This window comes from Stegostoma tigrinum, chromosome 3, assembly GCF_030684315.1.
Source record: "Stegostoma tigrinum isolate sSteTig4 chromosome 3, sSteTig4.hap1, whole genome shotgun sequence".
NCBI classification, from domain to species: Eukaryota; Metazoa; Chordata; class Chondrichthyes; order Orectolobiformes; family Stegostomatidae; genus Stegostoma; species Stegostoma tigrinum.
This window is the reverse complement of record NC_081356.1, coordinates 112,227,109-112,239,177: the sequence shown is the minus strand read 5'-3', so window position 1 is coordinate 112,239,177 and position 12,069 is coordinate 112,227,109. Positions and strand designations below refer to the sequence as shown.

The 12,069-nt window shown below is 39.9% G+C and overlaps 1 protein-coding gene across 4 annotated transcripts in view; it reads right to left on the bottom strand.

Moving 5' to 3' along the window:
* Nucleotides 1-12,069, bottom strand: part of sorbs2b (sorbin and SH3 domain containing 2b) — a 493,304-nt gene that overhangs the window by 116,609 nt on the left and 364,626 nt on the right. For all 4 annotated transcript variants that reach the window (XM_048526962.2, XM_048526963.2, XM_048526965.2 and 1 more), the window contains 4 exons: nt 11,959-12,025; nt 9,890-9,937; nt 4,552-4,738; nt 2,063-2,177 (listed from right to left, as the gene is read on the bottom strand). In XM_048526962.2, the coding sequence (XP_048382919.1) occupies nt 2,063-2,177; nt 4,552-4,738; nt 9,890-9,937; nt 11,959-12,025 (417 nt within the window). The remainder of the gene's footprint in view (nt 1-2,062; nt 2,178-4,551; nt 4,739-9,889; nt 9,938-11,958; nt 12,026-12,069) is intronic.

Sequence of the window (12,069 nt, the reverse complement as noted above, 5' to 3'; positions counted from 1 at the left end):
CAAGCCATATATCATCCTGCCTTGGTTATGTAGTGACATTCCTTTCTTGTTGCTGAGTCAAAGTCTTATAATAACGGGAGTGATGCCTAAATCAAAACATATTCCACAATCGCTGTTTGAGGATTTGAAGTTTAAAAGCGTCTTGCAAACTGGTTTCAGTAAAAATGGCCACGAAGATATCAAATTGTCTGATTCCTTCCCTACAGAGAAGGAAGTCTGCTGTACTTCCTTGATCTGACCTATATGCGACTGCAGTTCCATACCAATGTGCTTGATTCGAAATTGCCCTCTGATGTTACCCAAGTAGCTATGCGGTGGTACTGAACCTCAGCAGTGGAATTTAGGACTCTATATCCTGAGGTCAAATAAAGTAAACAAAAACCATTTCTTCCTCTCCCCACCTGTTACCTACTCCCTTTAAAAGATGATAATTTACTTTCGGTTAGAGTCGTATCGACATTGACCAATTCAAACAGTTGCCTATTCTCCAGACTTGAGCTTGGTCAGCAAGACATGGAAAGCTATTTGTCAAAGATGGGACTTCAAAGCCAAATATAAGACTGCTCTGATCTGCATTCCACATATGGAAGTCCTACAGAAGTCAATGAACATGGATTACTTATTGGGAATATGGCTTACTATTGCAGCCCAATACTACTCTAGCAGACATCGGAAAGTTTAGGACAGATTCTAGACTGACTGCAGAGGACATCTTTCTCAGTAGGCATTCTTGATGAAAAAGGAGCTGAGATATTATCAGGAGTATAGAATAATCAGATTAACTGACTGGTGAAGCAGCTTCAAGGTGCCCAGTGGCCTACTCTTGCTTCTAATTCATGTTTTTATGTTAGTTTGCTGCCATATGAGACAAGCACTAAAGCCAATTGTTTCTTCAAATATTATTTCCTTTATTATGAACTTTAAATATTCACTAATTCATAGACTCACACAGCACAGAAGAGACTATTCCACCCACCAATCCGCACTGACAAAACTCTCCGAATTCTACATGTTCCACTTTCTAGCACTTAACCTATAGTTTTGAATATTCTGACATTTCAAATCAAGTTCCTTCAAGTTAATTTATTTGTCATCGTGCACTCTTCAGCTGATTGGCAGACATTGGCTTCTCCAATAACTTCCACTGAAGTTACTGGAAAGAAATATTGGCCAATCAACTCAAAATCTTCATTTTCTGCCCAACCAAAATTTAATGATATTCCAAGTAGATTAGGTAGGTTTTATGCAGGGCTATGTTACAGGGATACCTGAGGCTGTGGGGCGATTTTGCTCAGTGGGTAAAAAGAAAGGGAGAAGTGACCCTAATAAAATTGCAAATGATATCTTCTCAGAATCTGACTATGCTGCAGCCTCCCTCATTATCCTTCGCAATGTATCTGCCATCATTTGCATGGTCATCACAAACTTTCCTCCCTCAACATCTTGCTATTGTGATTTTCAACTGATTCCATCCTTATCCATCTTCCTACGCAAATACTGTTTCCTTTTGGTGTGCCATCTTGGTCCTTTATCTACGTGGCTACCCATATCATCTATAGAAACAAGTGGTCAAGTTCCACACGTATTTTACAACAATTTGCTCCACCTTTTCACAACCTCTCTCAACGGCCTCAGCGCTGTCAGGTTCTGAGTCCAACATCCAAATTTAGATGAATGGCAAAGTTCTTTGGTTAAGCATTTTGCGAAGTCTGAAGATTTTCTTCTCAGGCCCTGTCACACACTCAACTGCAATTTACTCCCTTGCCTCAACCTCTAAACCAGACTGCTCCGAATCTTTGTATCCTTTGTAATGATGAATGACCTCTGTAAAGGAGGAAGCTTTACAAAGTCCGAAGAATGGCAACTCAGTCCTCTCCTACATTGAGTATACTAAAAAAGAAATCATTTCTAATTGGCAGGTATAGGTCTGAAACCAATCGTCACAACCTCTTTATTTCACCTTGGCAAAAATAAATTTATTTATTCATCATTTCATTCATTCATTACTTCATCGATTTGTCTCACATCACTATAGAAAAACAGATCAGAATGAGTTTCTTACTGGTCGCTCATGTTCTAGGATTGATGACTTTCCTGGTTCATATTCAAATATGCTTCTAGGTTCAGCCCGATATTTCCGAGTATCAACTTTTCTGTCAGGTGGATCCCACTCGTTCCTGGTAAATGATAGTGAAAGCCATCGTATTTGTTATGTGCACTGTACCATCAGCATCAGAGTTCACAATTGGCATCAATAAGAAATACTCTGGGACTTACCAATCACAACATTCATAGACAGTACACAAATTAAATCTTTAACAAATGCACAAGGTCCTCACCTATTTAGATAGTGAAAATCTAGTTGGTATACACACTGGCTGTGACAAAGAACAGCAATAGTCCAAGTGACAAAAATTGACTATCCAAATCGTAAATTAATATATAAGCTGGACAGTTATAAGGGCAAAAGGGGACATAATAGATTCATTGGGAAAGAGGTACAAATTGGATTAAGTGACATGATAGGACAGATTGTGAGTCAAAATTGTTGAGACAGTACATTGTAACCTGCAAGGAAGAAAAATAATTTCAGAGTAATTTTCACCTTTGAAAAATAAAATTGTTCTGGTGACATCCTGCCCTCATCATAATGCTGATGTGATGTCATGCAAGGTCAAATTTTAAAGATTTGCACATGGGCTGCAGCTAAATACTTTAACGGGTTTCAAAAGAAAAAAAAATTCCAAACAGAGTAGACTCAAATTATTATTTGATTTATAGCAGTGTATTTATGAGAGACATATCCTGTAATTTTCATGTTTGTTTTCAATTGGGAGATGCTTAGGAATGAAACACTCTTAAATTCACAGTGAAAAATGATGAAACTTATATTAGCCCCACAGTAAAGTTTATTTAATGCAGCATCAATGTTGCATGCACAGTTCCCTCATCAGGAATCCACCAGCATCCAGAGAGAGAGAAGGAGAGAGACGAGCTGCAGCTCACCTGTACATCAACAGACAAAGATTTGAGGGGGTTGAAATCAAAATTCTGTCTCTGGCCTGTCACATTCCTGGCTGCAATATTTGTCATTCCGGCCTTGAACAAAGCAACTGCTAAAGGCAGGAGGGAATCTCTTTGAGTCATCGCCTGATGATATCCAGAAGTTCAGAGGACCAGTTAGTTATTCCTACAGGTTGGAAAGGAGTTATGTGTCAAGGTGGAAATCCCGATGCAGTCGACTCCACAGGAATTGCTGGGGATATTCAAATTCACTTGGGCTAATGTTACTATGTCTGGAACCATCTGAAAAAGTTCCTTTAAAGGTTAACATCTTTATCGTGTATCTCAGGTGTGCAAGGCTAAGCAGTTTTCTGTCAGTTCTGGTGAGTAAGTACCCCCTCTGTAGATGACCTGAGGACAAATGACAGCATCAAGAACATGGTGAAACAGTGCTCCGACCACAGCCTTCTTTAACCTCACTGTGGGTATCCCACAGTTCCCAAGTTGCCCCTGTAGCTGATCTGGTGCATCATCTTTTCGTGGAAATGGACCGGATATCAGAGTGAGCAGTTGACAGTCACTTTTCACCAAAGGTTTAATAACTCGCATGGCCATTTGTCTTGGTGAGACCAATGAAGGTAACACACATTGATCTCCTTTGCTTATGGCATTTCTCCTGCTGATGGGCCTGTTGTTACTTTGATCCTTTCTGATTTGCTCCTGGCATTCCCTGTGCACATCTGAATATTTTGGTGACCAGCACTGATTGGCATGCTCCCTAGCACTTTATGAAACTTGACTGAGCAGTTTTTAATGCAGATTTTAAAAAAAATTCACAGAATGAACAGTCACTGCCTAGGCCAGCTTCATGACTCATGGACAGTCCCCCTCCCAATGTTAACGACCACTTCCTCTGCTGCCTCAGTACTGGTCACCACTATCTGTGATGCAGTTGATGCTGCCAAGCTGCTGGGCCCTCATACTGGGATAACAGTAGAGACAGGAATGCCGCCATCCTCAATGTATAAGTGCTCCCGGCACAGTCTCTTCATTAGCGACTGGAGAATCTCATGTATGGCTCAGGCGTTTGCCCTCGCTGACCCATAAATGACCCCGGCTGCAAGATCTAAGGGATGCTGATAAAATACCAGCCAATGTACCCTGACTATCCACATGCACCATTCTCAGGCTCCCTTCTCCAGTAAAAATCAAGAAGAGAGTGGAATATGTAGATGCTCTACAGTGCTGCAAGCAGATTTGTTAGGGCATGAAAATATTTGGCAAGAACCCCTATTCTGACCTCTTCTCCAATGAAAATTTAAGCATGTAGACACTCAACTTTAAATCTACCATAGTTAGATCATTTTAAAGCTGAAAAATGTCTTTAATACTGAAAACATGATAGGGCAAATAAGAGCAGTAAGACGCCCTATCAAATAATAACATTCTCTTTTAAGTTTTGAATTTGTCCAGTTCTTGGATAACCAATCATACAAACCTGAAATATTTTACCAGGCTTGCCACACAACACCTTGACTCAGCACTTACTTTTCGGTGGAGTCTGTTTCTCTCAGTCTTGGTTGCGAAAGTGGTGGAACAGGTGGAGGCGGTGGTAGTGGAGCAGATTCCTTGAAGAATTCAACCCCATTGTCTGAGGTGCTTTTTGATAAAGGCCGGTAAGTATGTGTCTTGGGAGGTGGGTGCGCCTGAACAGAGGTGAATGCGCTGTAATTATCTGGTACAAAACAATGAAAGATTTTTTTAAAAATTTTCAATAGAAGAGAACAGATGTGGCTTTCTACATGTCACATATAAGCAAAAAGAAAGTTTACTTTTCGCTGCAGACAAGCTCAAAACTTACTGGCTGAAAACTTGCTTGGCACAGTTCCCAAACATAATCTTCAATAAAAATAAAATGTAAATCTCTTTGTTTTACTTTGTATTGGAGAAATTATTGCAGAAGAATGGGAGGAGGACCAGATTAGTCTGTATGCCATGTACTGCGATGTAGGAAACTGTATCTTTTAACATAGAACATAGAACATAGAAAAGTACAGCACAGTACAGGCCCATCGGCCCATGATGTTGTGCCGTGGAATAATCCTAGTCCAAAAATAAAATAACCTAACCTACATTCCCCTCAATTCACTGCTGTCCATGTGCATGTCTAGCAGTTGCTTAAATGTCACTAATGACTCTGCTTCCATGACATTTTCTGTCTCATGAACAAAGTTGAGGTTCCTAAACTGCATCCACTATAGTGAAAAAATGCTCCACTTCTGGGATTTCAATAATTCTGTCAAAGATCACTGCCAAAATTCCATAATGTAAAGTGGTCTCCACCTATGTTGGATGCAAATTGATCTGGGCTTGTACCTATTGTTTCTCATTGAATATCAGAAAGTCAGTTCATTCATTCAAAATGTGGCTTATCACAGATATTTGTATTGATCCCCAACTCATTTTCCACTGTTGAAATGAACTGCAATGAAAGACTTGAATATTCCCAAGTTTGTTCTGTATCTGTGCTGTGTTAGCTGATAAACCATGAGAAACAGGAGCATAAGTAGGCTATTCAGCCCACTGAGTCTGTTCTCCTATTCAATCAGCATGATTGATCTGATAATCATCAACTTCACTTTGCTGCCTTTTCATCATTACTCTTGATTCCTTTACGAAATAAAAATTTGTCTATCTCAGTTGAATACACTTAACAACACAACCTTCACAGCCTCTACAGTAAAGAGTTCCACAGAATCACTATTCTCAGACCTGTCTTAAATGGGTGATCCCTTACTAAGATTATGTCCTCTGCTCCTAGATGGCCCCAAAAGGGGAAACAACCTGTCGACATCTACCCTGTCAAGGCCCCTTGGAGTCTTATATGTTTCAATGAGGTCCCCTCTCGTTCTTCTAATGGCCCAAACTAATTCAAATTCAACTCATAAGAAAAAGCCTCAAATCTGGGATAAATCTAGTGAACCTTTTCTGACTGCTTCCAAAGAATTTCCTTAGAGAAGGGGCTCAAAACTGTGCACAGTATTCCAGCTACAGTCTGACTAGTGTCTGGTATGGTTTTAGCAAGACCTCATTATTGTTATACTCCATTCCACTTTTAAATAATGGCTTACATTCATTTGGTTTCCCTATTATCCACTGAACTTGGATGCTGGCTTTTTGTGATTCATGCACAAGGACCCCAAAATCCTTCTATGCTGCAGTTTCTTGTTGTCTTTTCACATTTAAAGAAATTCAGATCCTTTATTCTCACATAAACTCATATATGTCCACATTAAATTCCAGCTGTCAAATTTTTGGCAATTTACCTGACTGTATTCTTCTGTAAACTTTTGATGTCATGCTCATCACTAGCCCTCCCACCTATTATGGTGGCCTCTATAAACTGAACAATAGTGTATTCATTTGCCTCATCCAAGTTATTAACATATGTTGGAAATAATTTTGGGCAGCATGGTGGCTCAGTGGTTAGCACTGCAGCCTCACAGCGCCAGGGACCCGCGTTTGATTCCTGCCTCGGGCGACTGACTGTGTGGAGTTTGCACATTCTCCCCGTGTCTGCGTGGGTTTCCTCCGGGTGCTCCGGTTTCCTCCCACAGTCCAAAGATGTGCAGGTTAGGTGGATTGGCCATGCTAAATTGCCCGTAGTGTTCAGGGGTGTGTGGGTTATAGGGGGATGGGTCTGGGTGGGATGCTTCAAGGGGCGGTGTGGACTTGTTGGAACGAACGGCCTGTTTCCACACTGTAGGGAATCTAAAAAAAAAATTGTGACCACAACACTTATCCCTACGGCTCAATTGAGCAGGAGTTGCAGCAAAGGGAATATTGTGCTTTGTATCACTGGACTGCGCGAGGTGGGAAGGAACAAAACGAACTGGAGATCTGTTTCTGACTATTGTTCATTACTGCTGGAAATTCAGTCTAGGCCAAGACAAGTCGTTCATGTTGATTAAAATGAGAACTGCTGGAGAAACTCAGTAGGTCAGGCCAAACCTGTGGAGATGAAGAAGAGTCATGTTAGACTTGAAACATTAGACTCGAAACATTAACTCTGTACCTCACTTTACAGATGCTGTCAGGCCTGGGAAGCTGGTCCAGCACCTTGCTGTTTTTGTTTCAGATTTCCAACCTTCAACGGTTTTTAGTATACTTGGTGATTCCACTCTCTGTGACCAGGCAGACAAGAAACACTCACTTTTCAGGCAAAACTGAAGAGTGGATGTTTTTGTTTGAAACACTGGAAAAATGCAGGCCTCTGTCAAACCAAGTGCAGGTACGAGGGGGAGGGATGAAGGAAGTAAAATGTAACAGTTCTGTTTCAAAGCATGGGACTATCTTTTGCAGGGACTACCACTCCGTGTGTGGCATTTGTCAACTTAGCTATTGGGAATGCTATACTGTAATATAAATACTCCCCTACTCTATCACAGTAATGTACATTGATCACTGATATTTTCGACTGTGGAGGTCAGTATGACTTTTCCATTTCACACAACAGGCTCATTATCTGTGAAAGCCAGAGATTACAGCTGGGCGCTGTATATACACACCCACTGAGGAACTGCTTCAGACTGCTCAACTTCATTTCACATAAGCCTCTTCTAGTCATCACAAAGAGATTTTCATCCTGTCTGTCTGCACTAGATTTGAATGCAGGTCCCGAAATTGAAAAGGCCACTGTATGAAATGACTGAGAACCCAATCTTATTGCATTCCCAATTTAACGTAATTAGAACATGAAAGAAAAGTTGAAGATGAAAAGGCGTTTCATAGAATGAGTAACACACATCCAGATGAAACATCCTTTGTTTTTTGTCGGCTTTTGAATGCTTGAATAAGCAATTAAATATAATATCTGAAGAAAAAGTTTTAGCATATTGGGGCAGGTCAAGTTTCTACCTAAACAAGAATTAAAGGCTATTAATATCTCGCCTTCATTGCCAAGTGTTCTGCCAAACCTATTTGTGCTTCAGACTAGAAAGCTTTTATTTTGTTGTTTTGACTGAGCTTTCATCAAAATGAAGATTGAATCCTTTCCAGTGATAAACAAGCAGTGCAGCACAATTCATTGCTGCTTGAATTATTGCAGAGGCAGGTTAAAATGATCACCTGGCCATTTTGATGTTGTAACATTACTCCTTAAAAATAAAGGCACATTCACCCGTACTCACCCTACCCCTGTCTAAATTTCTTCACAAAGGGTAGATGAACAGTTGCTGTAAAACATACTGAGTTCAATCTTTCCCAATTCCAAGCTGGTCAAAAGTGAAGTAATTTCATTGAGTCCAGTGTGCCAACCTTTAACCTGTCCTCTCTCTTTACAGGATCTGACTGAGTTGCTGTGTTCTTCTAGTTATTTCTGTTTCTAAACCAGACTATGAGCATTTGCAGCTTTTCATTCTTAGTCACACTTTTAGTTCCTTACTTACCCTTTTGTTGAGCACATGAGGTACTGGGTGGAAATACGGAAATCACAGAAGCAAACACCACATAGAAAATCATCATCTAGACAGCAAGTAGAACTGATGAATGTGGGTAGTGACCGGGTTATTATGGATAATGTTAAGAATGTTTTCCCTTGTGTTAACTTTTCTTTGTTTTCTGAATCAATCCTGTTCAGAGATGTGTAATAACATCTCTGGAGCAGGTGAGACGTGAAGCCAGGTCTCCTGGCTCAGCGATCGGGACACTATTACTGCACCACAAGAGCCCTCTGTTAATTGTAAATCAGTGTGCTCAATTATCTGCAGATGGAAGGTATTAATTGGCATTTCATTTGAGAAATTACAGGGAGTGGCGCAGAGCAGAGTTCCTACACCTGAACCCAAGAGACCCTGGTTTGAGTCCCACTTGCTCCTGAGGTGCATAATAGCATCTCTGAACTTGTTAATTAGAAAAAATATATGCTCAATTGTAACACATAAAAAGGAGAAAAATTATAAAGAGACACTATTCTCTCCTCTTGCCCTCCACTACATTTGTTATTGTTGCACTAGCTCTGCGGGTAAGGATAATTGTCCTTTAAATTGGTAATACAATTGATTTGATGGTGGTAAAAACAACGTCCATAGGTGTGTAATAGCATCTGAACAAAAAGCAGTAGAAAAAAAATGACAAAGTAAAGAGACAGTAAGATCATATGGCACAGAGGTAATGTCCTAGTTCACGATATGCTAGCAATGGAGATCTGTCAAAACGTACCCAAACTGATAGACTAAAACAAAATTCGAAAAAGACACTAATGAAACTGGGGATAGCTGAGTGAGAAGATGTATCCTTCTAATGTTTCACTCTGAAAATAAACTAGACTGAGTAAAGATGAGCTCCAGAACTCTCTGTCACCAACTGGCTTTTAGGAATATAACAACTTGGATAGTGAGGTATTAGTTTCTATAAGCAGAGGTTGAATTAAAGTTTGTTTAGCTCATTACATTTGAAATTAAGGAAGAAATATGTTGTTCTCTTATTATTTGGAGATAAAATATAATGCAGAGGTTGTCAGGATGTCAGATGGAAGGGAGTTCAATATTGAGCATGAGGCTTAAGGAAAAGGAAAGTGAAGGTCTGTCCTTTCAAAGCAGAGAATGGGAATTGAGTGAATTATTTTCACCATTCTGTAGTGTTGGCATTGATAATAATGGGTCCACTTTAAATGCCTCAGTTAACCATCAATTGGTGGGCATGGGTCATTAACAGGGTTATGACCTAGGTATAGTCCTCTTGGAATTTACAAAATGGACCTGCTGGACGAAGGTTAAGAAAGGAAATCAGCAATGGAACATTTACTTGGATTTCGCAGTAGCTCAATTAGCAAAGTCTGTTTCCCAGTTTAGTTCAAGATCTAAACAAAACAATATAAATTTCTTACCAGGATAAACATATGCATATGTAGCACTGAATGCATCTGTATCATCATCTGTTAAAAAATAAAAAGTAATGTTGAAAGTGGTTTACTGCCAGCTATGGTAATAATGGAATTGGACTAGTAGTTTTGTTTTCATTCTAATATATTGTACACCACTTGCATTAAAGTGAACCCTTACTAAACTGACCCTAACTAGTTCAGACTACATTACTGCTAATTTTTCTTCATATCACAGGGTAGGTATCCCTCTAATTCCCTAAGTAACTAGTGAATAAATCCACTCAGTACTAATTTTAATATTTCACATCGATGTCAACTGCCCACCCATTTGTATTTGCTTGCCAATATGGCATTATGGCTACCAAAGCTTATAAATGATTGGTTCACAATGTCAGTTAGAAGTTGACAGTTTCACAAAACGAAAGGAAGATGTTGAAAGTATAATTTCTAGCAGAAACATAGAACATTGCAAGTCTGTAAAAAGGATGCAAATAAAATAAAAGCAACATTTTAAGCAGCTGGGTAAAGGCTTTATGGTAAAGCTATTTTGACTGCCGTGTGCATAGGGATGTTTTTTTTTAAATTGAGCCTTTCTAAATCAAGGGATTTGCTTTCAAAGCCATTTGAAAGTCAGCATGTGTTCCCTAGCCTATCAGTTCATAAATGTGCGAGGCACAGAGACCAGAATACAAAATGTTTCTTTTCTGGTAACAGTAACACTTGAGGATCATTTCTGTAACGGCTACATGTTCAAACAGGTCTCCATCAGCAGCCCCAACGCATGACAAATGAAGGACTTCCTCCGGCCTACCACCAAATCCCAGAGCAAACTTCCAAAACAGCATAAAGGACACAGTGCTGAAGGAATCGGTTATCTGATGTCTAGAACTTTATAGGGGAACATGGGCTGCCCATAGGAACATCTCTTTAATAAAGACCATCAGATTAGGACATAGATTCAGCAGGGCATGCCACGCACACTGGTATCTGCAGGCGTGCAGTTCGTCTACTAGAGCAGCAAGCCAGCTGGTACATTACAAGCTGTCCTGCAAAGACAAGTCATCCATAGTTTAGCTTAAGTGCACTGGCAATGTTGATCGTAAAATGTGTGCTCAATCTATTTTTGAACACTTAGTGTTTCCCAAAAACCTGGCTGCCGATGTGTACAATTTAAAATAGAGCAGGTGGAGCATTTCCTTGGGTTGAACATTTTTTTAACAGTGAGACAACAAAAAGTTTTTCTGTATAGATTTCTCAGCAGGTTTGTTTATGTTTTGTTTCTAATGGCTTATCATTAAAAACTGGTTATCAACAAAATTATGGTGTCATGGGGACTAATATTTAAATTAACCATGCACAGTTTGGTAACACCTGAAGTAATTGTACCTTTCATCATCAGTTGTAAAACAGACAATTGCTCCTGGATAAGTGCAGCTTACATATCTTCCTAACTCCTGTTTTCATTACCATCGCTGGGAAAAAAAATTGTGAGGTGTGTCTACAACGCCTAACTCCACCTCTGGAACTTCTCCAACCTCCATCCGTGCCTCAGCCCGTCAGTCGTTGGCAACCCTCACCCACAAAGTAACAATGGTCAAGTCGGCCTCCAGGCTCTGAAACACTCAGCTCATCCAAAAACTCTCTGCACTAAATTATATTTGCCTATCACTCTTATCCTTCATTTATATCCTCCCAAAGCCTCAGCTGTTCTTACCTGTAACCATCCCCATCACCCCAGAGTATTCCCTTACCACAGCAACATTATTAAGGGCATCCCTCCCCTTTCCTTGACTCTGCAACAACAATGTTTTCATCCCTGTAGGTACTTTGTTAATGAATGCTCTCCCTAAACTATTCCTTTCTCCTGAAACGTCTCTGGTGAAGTTTTTGGTTTCCCATATTTTTCCCCTGTGCTCCAGTGCAGCACTTTGAGATGTTTTTCCAAGTTAAATGGGCAATAAGATAAACACAAGCTGTTGTTGAATAACACAGCATGGAAATTAGAACTCAGAGGTTCACAGTTTAGCTTCAAAATGTTAATTATTTATCTCAGACATCATTCTTAAACATACCTGGCTTATGCACCATATGTATTTGCTTGAACATCGTCTTATACCAGTCTTTCGGTCGATCCACTGTCTAGATTACAAATGCAAGCTTAAATTAGTCACCAAACAGTAAAA